Source organism: Phaethon lepturus, unplaced genomic scaffold, assembly GCF_000687285.1.
Source record: "Phaethon lepturus isolate BGI_N335 unplaced genomic scaffold, ASM68728v1 scaffold10135, whole genome shotgun sequence".
NCBI classification, from domain to species: domain Eukaryota; kingdom Metazoa; phylum Chordata; class Aves; order Phaethontiformes; family Phaethontidae; genus Phaethon; species Phaethon lepturus.
This window is the reverse complement of record NW_010542638.1, coordinates 1-12198: the sequence shown is the minus strand read 5'-3', so window position 1 is coordinate 12198 and position 12198 is coordinate 1. Positions and strand designations below refer to the sequence as shown.

The 12198-nt window shown below is 38.3% G+C and overlaps 1 protein-coding gene across 1 annotated transcript in view; it reads left to right on the top strand.

Moving 5' to 3' along the window:
- The window catches only part of LOC104621569 (zinc finger and BTB domain-containing protein 8B-like), a 4415-nt gene extending 3645 nt beyond the window's left edge, over window positions 1–770 (top strand). Inside the window, 2 exon segments of the mRNA XM_010288089.1 lie at window positions 1–134; window positions 453–770. The exon segment at window positions 1–134 is cut by the window's left edge and continues 16 nt beyond it. Of these exon segments, the coding sequence (XP_010286391.1) occupies window positions 1–134; window positions 453–770 (452 nt within the window).
- Window positions 771–12198: the final 11428 nt, after the last annotated feature.

Genomic DNA, 12198 nt, shown 5'->3' with positions numbered 1-12198 from the left:
GGCCCTACACGGCTAAACAGAAAGGAATACTAAAACGGCACATTCGCTCTCACACAGGTGAGAGACCCTACCCCTGTGAGACGTGTGGGAAACGTTTTACTCGGCAGGAACACCTTCGGAGTCATGCTTTAAGTGTAAGTTTGAAAGATTATCAGGAAATTTTAAAAAGTTTGTGGCATTTCCCGATCGTATTTCCCAAAATATGTTGGACAAAATGATTGTTAGCAATATGAGATAAACTTTTCTAATAATAAGTTTAAGCCACTGGTATTTGGTTCATGAGTACTTATGTAGCCCCAAATCTTTGTCAATGGAAATGTGACGGGATCATCTGCCCTTTAGCTTAAATGTAGATGTTTTTCTGTTCTAGAAGTATATGCAAACCAGCACAAGGTTCTAAAGCAAGAAGGCAGATTGCCTTTTTTACCATAGTGTTTTATTTTTAACTTCAGGTGCATCGATCAAACAAGCCAATTATCTGTAAAGGTTGCAGGAGAACCTTCACAAGTAGCCTGTCTCAAGGATTACGACGCTTTGGCTTGTGCGACAGCTGTACCTGCGTGACCACTACCCATGAGGACTCGATGCCCATTAACCTCAGCCTGATGGAACCTTCATCAGAAGGCCAAGAGAAGGGTGATGCCGATAACGATTGGCCCATATATGTGGAGTCTGGAGAGGAAAACGATCCAGCTGATGATGATGATGCTGATGGTGATGACAAACAGGAAATCCACAGGAACTTATCAGACCGAGAAACACTTATGTAGCAGTGAGAGTGGGAGCATTTAAAGTATTCCCCTGATGGTGGTCGGTCTGCAACAGAAAACTGCTTATTTACCCAATTAGTGACACTGTGCTGGTTTTTATTATTCTGTTTTTTAATAGAAGAGTGGGGAGAATTGGAATTTTTAATACTTTTAAGTTTTCAGTGCTGTGCACCAGAAATCTGTGAAGAATCTTCCGTCTGAGCTTCACAGAGGTAGTACTTGAGTAATTTCCAGTGGTGTCTCTGCCTCCTAGTTTGGATTTTGCAGGTGGAGCGTCTCTGTTGTGTTTTGATAACAAGTTTCTTCAAATAATGCTGTTATGGTCCTTAATGCCTGATCTGAAAGGGGCACCATCTTCTCTCTGAAGATTACGTTGAAAGAAATGTAGTTTTCATCCATTACCTTGGAATTTTCTAAACTAAGTTGTGATCTTGCTGTATTAGGACAGTATTACCTAAGTTGTAAACCTTAAGTCTTTGGTTACACTGGATTTGACCTGGAAACCAGAGCAGACAAACCAGGATAACAAAAATAATGCTGCTGCTGAAAGCATAGACAGTAAGAATAAATAATATTTCACATGTCCTTAATTGCAGGTATTTAGAGAACAAGCTTCTCTCTCTGAATTGCTTTTACTGCATCTTCCTCTCAAGAGCTTGGACTACAGATCTTCAGATGTGTCTTTAATGTCATTCAGACATTAGTAGTCTTGGCTTAAGAAATATTAAGCACACATGGTGTCTAGTGTCTTGGTCTCTCAGTTTAGACTATGCGAACTGTCCAACTTTCTTCAGCTTTTTACTGTAGAAATTAAAAGCTGTCAATCAGGTTACCTGGGAGTTCTGATTCTGGTAGATAAAATATCCAGATTCACAGCTCATGTAGCCAAGGAGCAGTTAAATATAAAGAGCTATGCATATAGAACAGCTCTGAATACCCCTTTTGAAGCAATTGGGTAGGAAATCTCAGAAATTTTTACTAGCCTCTTTGTATGCAAAACCTTTTCCTTCTCTTTTACTATGTTTTCTTTTAGTCTTTGGTGTTCTTTCTCATGGTTTATGTTGTTTTATGAATTTATCCAAGTACGTTTGTTTTTTTTTTTTTAAAAAAAACAAACTTCAGTGTGGACCTCATTTTTTTGCTGGAATAGATAAAAGTTGGCTTTCAGAGGAGGTGAGATTTTTTTTTTAACCTTTCCAGTACCAAATTGATATAAGCTATCAAAAATCAACAGAAAGCCTGTTTGCTTAGGGTAGCCTGCTGTTTCCTAATGAAGAGACAAAACTGCAATATACTGTGAAATAAGACTGTTAATGCCTCTTTACTATGTTGCTCATAAGCATTTCATGAAAAGGCAAATTGTATGAGTCTTGCTAGCCAGACTAAGTGCTAGGTCAGAAGCCTGTAGACAAGACATGGCTGGCAAAGAATGAGCAGTTCCTCCCACTTAACAAGACAGTTCTTGAGGTTTTTGGTGTAAAGACTTTACACTTGGCAAACTTTAGATGGAACCTTAAAAACAGAGAGACCTCTGATATAACCAGGGTGGGTTTTTTTTACATACCTTGTGCTTTTATTTTACATAGCAAAAAAGAGCAATTCAGCTTCCTCTGACTGCTTCCTCCTACAGTGAAACGGCAGTCCTACAGTGATGTCGCAATTTAATTGTGAGAGGTGATTCTGATGTCACAAATGCAGTCAAGAATTCATTGCTAGATCAAGTAGGATGAGGAAAGGAGAAACAAGCTTCTTTTTAAACAAGTCACTTTAGTAGTGATTCATGAAAACAGCAGAAGGTAAAGAGACTTGTTTTGAAATGGCCTCATCTAAGTTCTTGATGAGTGGCACCTTGAAAGAAGATACTGGCATCATTTGCTACGTTTATCTTCTGTAGCTTAAGTTGCATAAGCTTTCTGTGGTCCTTACTCCAGGTCATCTGTAAATTTGAGTTTGTAATAGCTGAACAGTATCATGGAGACACACATCATCATAGAGAAATCTCGCTGGGACAAGTTCTTAAAAAAATTCAGGGCTCTCTAGCCCCTGGTTTAGTCATCTGAATCAAGACCATCAAAGAGACAACTCATATAGATGCCAGATTTGGAGCTGAGCTCCTTTGAAAATCCTGCTGTGTTTTTGGGTCCTTGGCACTTCTGAAAATCTGAGCAAAATGTGGGCTTGTAAATCATGCTTGCATGGTATTTGAAAATACCACTTCCAGCCTACTGGCGCTGGTCTTTTGGGCTAGTACTCTGTTTTTATTGAGTCCACCCAACATCAGAGGATATTGGTTTTTTTGTATCTGCTTATTTGATAAAGGAAGGACTTCTGTGTGTGAGAACACCTGAAAAAGCATTACAATATCTGTGTTAGGAGACTAACTCGCTAATGGAAGTGGAGTAGGAATGTAAATAGGGATCCAAAATTATATTTAGTGACCAGGCATCCCAATCTCTGGTCATTCTAGTATGAAGATGCCGCTTCATTGTAAATATTGGTAGAGGCCACTAGACGTGGAATATCAGCTGGTTCTGGCTAGTGTGCCACAATTAAACCGTCAGAGGATTTAGCTTCTCACGTGGCTGAGCTGTGCTGGGGTACGGGCTAGCTAACTCTGAAACTGTGAAGACATTCAGAGTAGGGAAAATGAACCTCTTGCAAAAGTCTGTATGTAGTAAGAGCTGCAGGAACGACTGCAGAGACCTTCAGTGATTTTACTTCAACCTGCTTTCTTCAGTCTTAGAGATTGTTCTTGTGTGTCTTGTGCATAGAGAATGGAGCTGTGTTAAGGTTTGTGTAGCACTGGGTACGGGGGTGCGGGTGGGGGGTATGCCGTTCACATTCCAGATTGAAAGTGACCATGAAAATCGATGTTTCCTGTTGATCTGTCATATTGTGCTGCTTTGTTTTCAATGGAGTCCTTCAGCCTTTGTGTTTAGAAGAGGATGTAGTTTATCCACATTCTTGTGACCAGATGTTCATGTAAATCTGTTTGCTGTGCTGTCCACTTAGTTTTTGGATGTTTTTCCTGAAATCTTCCATTGTAGCTCCAGCCTCTACAAGCTTTGAGAAAATGATGTAGCTGTTTTAAAAATATTCATATGGTGCTTAATGAAGAATCAAAAATAATGTTTTTAGGAAAGTTATTTCTAATATAATCTCTTTCTCAAAGTTTTTTAAAGGCCACGCAGACTACATATTTTCAAGTCTTAGCTCTACGTAATTGACTTTGTTTAGGAGTATACGTTTTAACGTACTTTTGCACATAATTGCATTGTATTTCACTGAAGGAATACATGCTGCACTGGTATTCGTAATGCATTTAACTTCTTGGTGCAAGACCTTGTAAATCTTCCAAATGTGGTAATTTAATTTACTGATGTTTTGTAAGGCAGTTTCATAACTGCAGTCCTTTAGTCTAGTTTAAATAACAAATTCTTATAAACTGAACCTTATTTGTAGAAGTGACAACTATATTTGTGGATCTTGGAGCATTCTGGAGCTTTTTGATTGTCTAGAAAATAAAACTCTCTGAGAGGGTTGCTTTGATTTTTTAACGTTCAAAAGTTGACTGTATAAACCTGCGAGGGTCTAGATTAAGGCTTACATTTCAATTTCTGGGAATTAAAAATGAATATATCCATTTCTGATGACAGACAGTTCGCAAGCAAGAATCAGATTCTTGTTAGGAAAGGATTGAAAGGATGCTGTCAACTTAAAACCCAGCCAACTGGGTTTTTTAGAAAATCTTTTCTATTATTAACACTGACTTTGTTTCTTTACCAGTTTTTGTAGTTTTACAATCATCTTAACTTTTTAAACTCTTTTTAAAGCTTTTCATTTTTCATGCTGGATAAAAAAAATTCCATGTAACTGGGAAACAGTGACTGCTCCTAACTAGAATAAAATGCTGTCAAATGCCTACAATAAAATGCTTGCAGGTTGGGGGCGGGCAAGGGGAACAGACTCCCAAATAGTCTTTCTAGATAATTTTGACTGATATTGGATATTTCACAAATGGACTTTTTAAAACCTGCTTTTACAGACTATGATATTTAAAATCTGTATTTACCTGTTGATTTAGAATATCTTGACTCAATGAAAAAATGATGTAACTGTCTCTTTTCACTGTTTCCATGCAAACAGTGAAATGTGTTCACTTTTGTTTTATTGGGATTTTTGTTTCAGAAGTGCCTGGGAATTATTAATATTTCAAAACTTTTTAAGTCATTGTGGTGGGTTTACCTTGGCTGGATGCCAGGTGCCCACCAAGCTGCTCCCCTCCTCAGCAGGATGGGGAGAGGGGAGAAAATAAGATGGAAAAAACCCTTGTGGATCAAGATAAAGGCAGTTTAATAAAGCAAAAGCAAAGGGTGTGCGCGGAAGCAAAGGAAGACAAAAGATTTATTCTCTGCTTCCCATCAGCAGGCAATGTCCAGCCACTTCCCGGGAAGTAGGGATTCAGTGGTTGCTCCAGGAGACAAACGTCATAATAACGAATGCCCCCCTCCTCCTCCTTTCTCTTAGCTTTTCTTGCTGAGCTGATGTCATACGGTACGGAATATCCCTCTGGCCAGTTTGGGTCAGCTGTCCTGGCTGTGTCCCCTCCCAGGATCTTGCCCATCCCCAGCCAACGGGTGAGAGGGGGACGTTGGCAAGACAGCCCTGGTGCTGTGTGGGCACTGCTCAGCAGTAGCCAAAACGCTGGTGTGTTATCGACACCCTTCTAGCTGCCAACACACAGCACTCTGAGGGCTGCTGTGGGGAAAATTAACTCCATCTCAGCCAGACCCAATATAATAATTAAAATATTTTTCTTAGTATTAAAGATTTTTCAATCCAACTTACATTGACAGTGCCCTTTAACATGCACATAAAAATGGCATTTCTTCTCTTAAAGGCCACTGTTAACATTTCAACCAAATAATTGAAGGCAGTCTGGTGTTTGCCTTTTGTTGGATTGTTTGAAATTCAGATTTCCTACATGTCTAGAAATATTAGTAGCACATATGAGAGGATAAAGGGCATAATGTTGTTAAAACCTTGCCAGCAGCTCCATTTATACACATACATGTGGTGTGCATGCCCACACAGAGCTGCTTTTCGGTCTGGAGTTACAGTTAAGATATCATCATCTCTGCCATGTAGGTCGGCAGAGCACTTTTACTAAAACACAACCAATGAATATAACAACTTATTTGGTTTTTTTAAATGTTTATAGGCAGGTGTCTGGATACTAGTAAATTAAAAAGAAAACAAACAAATGAGCAACAAACCAACCAAAAATCAAAACAAAAGAACTACCATCAACACCCCCTGAAAAATCTCTCTCAAAACAGCGTGCTGTAGCCAGGCACTTCAAATGCCATCCCCAAATATCCAAAGGCAATATAGCAGGCTTTAAACTTTGGACTGTCAATTGAGATGCAAAATATTTTAACAGTCAAAATATATGACTCTCTACTTCTTACAAGCTTTTAGCATACTCAGTTAAGTCTCAAGTCCTATGAAGGGCTTAGACGCATGTCATCGGTCCAATTGATCACACGACTAATTAGAAGGGTAAAATATGCTTACATTGACGGTTTTGCAGAGTTATAAACCAAATCATTTCTTACAAATCCTTAAAGTTTTTTTCAGTGGCAAGGCTTATTTTAATTTTTAGCTGCTGGCTTCTTTTGGGGTTGGAGGGGAATGATGTGAACACAAATTTAATTTTAGAGCAAATGACTGTGCTACGGATGTGCTATGATTTGCTGACCCAAACCAGTGTGTATTACTCAAACAAAAATAGGAAGCTTGCTTTGAATTTGTTTTCTTCTTGTAGTTGTTTGTGTTTTTAATAGAAGAAAGATATATTTTGTTGGTAAATAATAGCTGTTGGTAGATATAACAGCTGTTTCTAGCTCACAAAAAAATGTGAATACCTCAGTCTTCGGAGACTTGGAGGATTCTTCTCTCCTCCTGTATGAAACTAAAAACTGGAATACTCACTAGAAAAAGAGTTAACACTTCGGGGAGACGATGCCCTGATTTTAGAACCTGCTTATTTGAGGTACCATCATGCAGATGGATTTATGGGTAGATTCAAGGACCTTCGTAAATCTCCAAGCCCATGCCAGGATCTGCCCAAGTGAAAGCCAGTACAGTAATAGCACTGTATTATTAAACAAGATGCTGTATATTTGTTGATGCAGGAGAGAAAGGTTTTCATTTTTGAAAATTAGTGTGCGAATGTTGCCAGTTAATGTAGTATCTCCGGGACAGGTCAGTGCAGTAGTTCAATCAAAAGTAAATTTTCCTAAAAAACTAATTGGTACAATAACATTTTCATTTGTACCATCTGAATCTGATGTATGTGAAATTCAGTTACCCAGGCTTTCTCTCAATGTCCACCTTCTTGTACATTTTTTACTACTTTCTCTTCTTTTGTTGTCCACTGAACTTCTAAACATAGCAGATTATGACTTTTTAAAAAGTGCTCCAGTACAAGCAAAATAAGGGTACTTTAAAAAGAAACAAAAAACAAAAAACAAAGAAGAAACAGTATCCAATGTTAAGAAGATTCTTTTGCTGGGAAAGATGGTGCTAGGGAGTGAAAGAAGGGACTGACTCTGCTTCCACAGCTATTTGGGATCAATAGTTCTATGTGGGAAAAAGATTGCATAAAGTTCTGAATTGTGGCTTTTCACAGTATTTTACAAAAGATAGCTCTGCAGCGTTCACAGACAATTCGGAGTACAATCCAGGTAGCAGTGCGAACCCAGCAGACCTTTCCAGATTTAATAACTGGACGTTTTCTGCAGATCAGTAATAGAGAGGTTGCACTGACATTTTACTGCAAGCTGCCATATCTGCAAGTGTACCTGTCATGCTGTTGAGCTGTCTGTGAGCATGTATCAGGCTGGAAGAGAGAAAAAACAAATTGAACCAAAGTTGAGAATTGGTGTGCATCACCACCAGATAGGCAACTGACCCTTTTTAAGGGGTGGGGATGAAATCTTAAGTGCTTTTTGTAACATTTTTTTCTACAGCAGCGCATTACTAAATTTGTCTTTATTGTGGGTTATATTGTGTATGTACTATATATGTTTACATTGTTGTAGGTAGTCTGTAGTCTTAATGTCTAGGTAAAGAACAGAAAACATTAAATAAATACTAATCTCGCAGTAAGTATACATTTTTCCATTTTTTACATGAAAGATGTGGGTCACTGAAGCACTCATCCCCGCTCTTGTCTCCTTGGCTCTGAGGGCCACACAGTTGTTACCATCCTTCGTGAAAAAGACTCTTCCACTGCGGGGTGAGAGCTAAAGTCAGGTGTAAATGGTTCTTTTCTCCACACCTGGGTGGGGGAGAAGGAAAGCAGGAGTGCAGGGCAAGCAAGGGAGATGAGAGGTTGTCAAAGAGCTTCCTAATGATTTGGAGAATGAATTGTTTAGATCAAGGTCTAAGTTGTCAATATAGATGAGCTGCATGCTCCCAATTTTAGGTGTTAAGGGAAGGTGGGTTGAAGATAAGAATATGCCTAACAGGTATTTAATTTAATTCTTTTGGTACAGAATGAGGAATTTGGGTTCCTATTATAGATGAAGCTACTAACAGGTTACGCCGAGATGCTTCTGCAGCTGCTGCCTCTGTTAACACTGCCATCAAATCTCAGACTTTTCCCAAGCTGTAAACTCTGTTTAGAACTCGGCCTGCTCGGTTACTGTGAGGCATACTGGCAGATGGAAGATTCCTCCCTGTACTCAACATTTTAGGACAGCGTATTATGATTTCCTTTTCATTTTGAAAAAAAGATCTCCTGGTGACCTGGAGGCTGAACAAGCATTTGTATTTGTATGAGAAGACAGCAAGGATGCAGCTCGGGATCTTAGTGAACACAACTGCACTACAGAAATTGTGGGTGAGTCTACTGGCTTCGTCATGCGGAAAGCTGATGACAGTAAAGATGATGCTGAGGCAATTGAACTAAAGCCAAATATGAGCTGGCAGTGTATTAGACGAAAATCGTAGTCTCATTCTTAATTCATTTCTGCTGTCTTGCTTATTCACCTATCTCCAGACCGTGTCTGTGTAACTTCAAAATCTCTTTCATTATGACAGGGATATGGTCTTATCTTGCATAATTTGTATTCCTCAAGACATTGGGTCCTGTAACATTGAAACATTTCCTGACATGGAATGATTAGCAACTCACCTACGAACTACTAAAAAAAAATAAAATATATATATTTATGTCACACAAAGTTTCTCAAAAGCTTTTAAACAAACAAAATGTTCTCAGAAAATTACTTTTCCTTTAAGGGGTGTAACACTATTTTAAAAGCAACAATTTTTGCAAGAGCATGGATTAATTTTTGCTGTTCACATTTTGTCATTAAATGCATTTTTAGATCCAGTGCAAAAAAAAAAAAAAAAAAAGGAAGAGCAACTAATTAATTTCCCAAGTATGGTACGTTTCTGATTCAGTGGAAAAAAATTGCAGCTATTTCTTCAATGGTAGAAAAAGGAAAGAAATTGTGTGGCTTTAGCCCAAGGTTATATGCAATTTTACTTATATTTTCAAAATTTAAAATAAAACCTTTGGTAAATGTATATTACTTTACTCACACATTTGGGAAAAAATCCATTGCAACTCCAGCAAATTAATCTTGTGAATCATGTCAGTCTTTGAACTACGGTACTTTGGTTGTTCTAGTGTATGCTTTTGAGTTTTCTTTGGCAAGAAATATCGCTATATATTTAAAGTCAGAAAATATGCCATAACCGAAGTCTGTGATTTTTCAGAAACATTTATTTTAAGGAAAACTGAAATCTTTTAACTGGTGTTACTGTTAATTGTATTCAGTTACCAAAAGACAAATAAGACTATGCAAAATTTATGTTAATAATTTTTGTATCAGCACTAACAATGTCATTTTTAAAAAGTAATTTGTAAATTGTTCTCTGAAAGCAGACTATTGGTCTTACTTTGCAACACTCCTGTTGCTGTGAGGAGCACCTCCTCTACACAATTGCCAAGTTTATTCCCATTGCATAAACTCTCCAGACAGTATCTCTACTTCAAGTTGAACTTTCTTGGCTAGAAACAGTAACTCTAAAATTTAGAAATTACAGAACAAAGGACTAGATTAAACAACTAAATACATTTCTAGAACCAGTGGATTGTGATGTATTATTGTGCAAAACAGGACAAAATCTGTCCCTATGTAGGACAAAACCAAAGTCTGTTCCATGGCCATTCCTAGCTGCACTGTGCAGACTTGTGGGCAAGGTTTCTGAAGTATTCTGAGTGAAGCGCTTGCAACACCTTTAAAAATTCTAATTAAGCTACTCTACATACCACTGCATTTTTTTCGTACTTTAAAAATTCTATTACCTGCTCCTAGCAGATGGAGAACCCTTGAGGTCCTGTTAATACTGGTGCAAACTACCAAGCAGAGCACTCTCCGATACACGAATTAAAGTAGCAATTACATGAAAAGTCAGCTAAGTCAAACAGAGCAAATACCTACAAATAGTTATTTTCAAAAGGAAATTTTCAGCAGATGAAATACTTTGGGCATGGATCTGAAAAAATAGGCAGAAGGTTATATAAAAAGAGGTGCTACTTAGTTGAATTGACAGGCAGAATAAAACTTGAGAGGGATGGATTCAAGCAGTATTAAAACCTGATACTGCAAATAAATTTTCTGGTTTATATTAAACAATCTAAGTGATTGTTTAATTGTTTGTCTTCTTTATTTCTCAGTACCAGAATCAGTAGTTGAAAGTTTATGTTAGTTTTCAATAAATAAAATTCTATGAATACCCCATCTTGAGACTTTTGAGTCAAAATCACTTGCTCTATGGAAGAATACAACAAGCAATATTTTTACCTGAATATTCCTCCAGTCCCCTACAATTTGTAACTTGGGGACTTCTGGAGGCACAGGACATTTCTATATGTAGCTCTCAAGTCTCCTTCATGACCATGTCTAGTATACCCCTGTAACAGTGACAATCATTTCACATCCACCAACAGCCTATGGCAAGAGGTTCCAGCGCCTAACTGCATGCTATGCAAAGAACCACATCCTCTGGTTTGCTGTGACCCTGCCACCAGCTAGCTTCATTTGGTCTCGCCTTATGCTGGAATGAGCAGTGAACAATCGGTCCCTATTGATCCTCTCATGACTTCATAGATTTCCATTTATCTCACCTGCTTTTTTCTTTTTTCCTACTTCGGACATCTCTCTCTCTACAGACATTTGAATAAAGCTGTGCCAGACTTTTATCATTTCTCTTTCCCCTCTCTGAACAATTACCAGTTCCTGTAAACACACTTTGAAATGGGTCACCCAAGAGCTGCATACAGTATTCAACATGCAGGTGTGCACTATTAATTAATGGAAAGAGCTGTGAGAAGCTGGGTGCTAGGGTTGTGTTGCCTTACCCTGAAAAGGGAACGATGAGGACAAAGATGTTAATGGTCCTCTGGGCTGACTTCGGAATCAGTTCTGCCAGTATAAGTCTTTAGACTTTGATGTAAAAGCAAGATAAATTACATGAAACTTGCAGGTGACACTGATCAGAGGATGACTACGGACCAGCAACATGACATGGCTGGAAAAGGCTGATCAGTTGTAGGTACAACAGATTGAAATATTTTCAGTTGATAATTAACACCATTACCCTGTGGACTGAAAAGATTCATGCGAAATACTGTGTAAATTCACTTTCATGTTCAAGAATGATTAATTTAAGCTGGTCAGGTACAGAGTGGAGTCTTACGCAAGCAGAATGGGTCTCATGAAAGATTTTAGAAGCAAGGCCAGTATTTGAAAGGACACAGAATCTACAAAAGTATGGATGTTTATTGAAAGAGGGTAATTAAACTGTTGAAAAATACAGCTACCATATAAATGAATATAAATTTAATATGAATAAATGTATATTATAGACTGGGAGAACGTTTCTAGCTATCAGAGGAAAGAGGCTTTAGATGTCTTTCCCATTTTGCTATAGTGGGGAAAGGAACGTAAATTGTTTCAAGATGGAATGTCTTAAGTTTATGTAAGGAAAGGCTAAAAAGGACACAAAGGATACAGTTAAGGCAGAATGGCTCCCATGGGAAAACAAGTATTTATGAGAAATAACTGGGGTGTCAAGAGCACAGAAAAGACCCTGCTGGCAAGAAGAGGAAGGAGAAAGACACCAAACTTCAAGTGAGAGGTGAGAGGTTGAGGTACTAGGGTTTCAGAGATGTTTTTTTCAGAAGATAACAGATATGAACAGGAAAAAAAAAGATGTTACATCTCCTTTTGAGGAAGCTGCAGGGGCGTTAAAGAAGGATTTGGGTCATCAAGGCCCCTGCTATACATAAAGGTGTGAGAAGGAAGCAACTAGGGCATCACATCCCCTCCCGGGCTGCCTGTGGGTG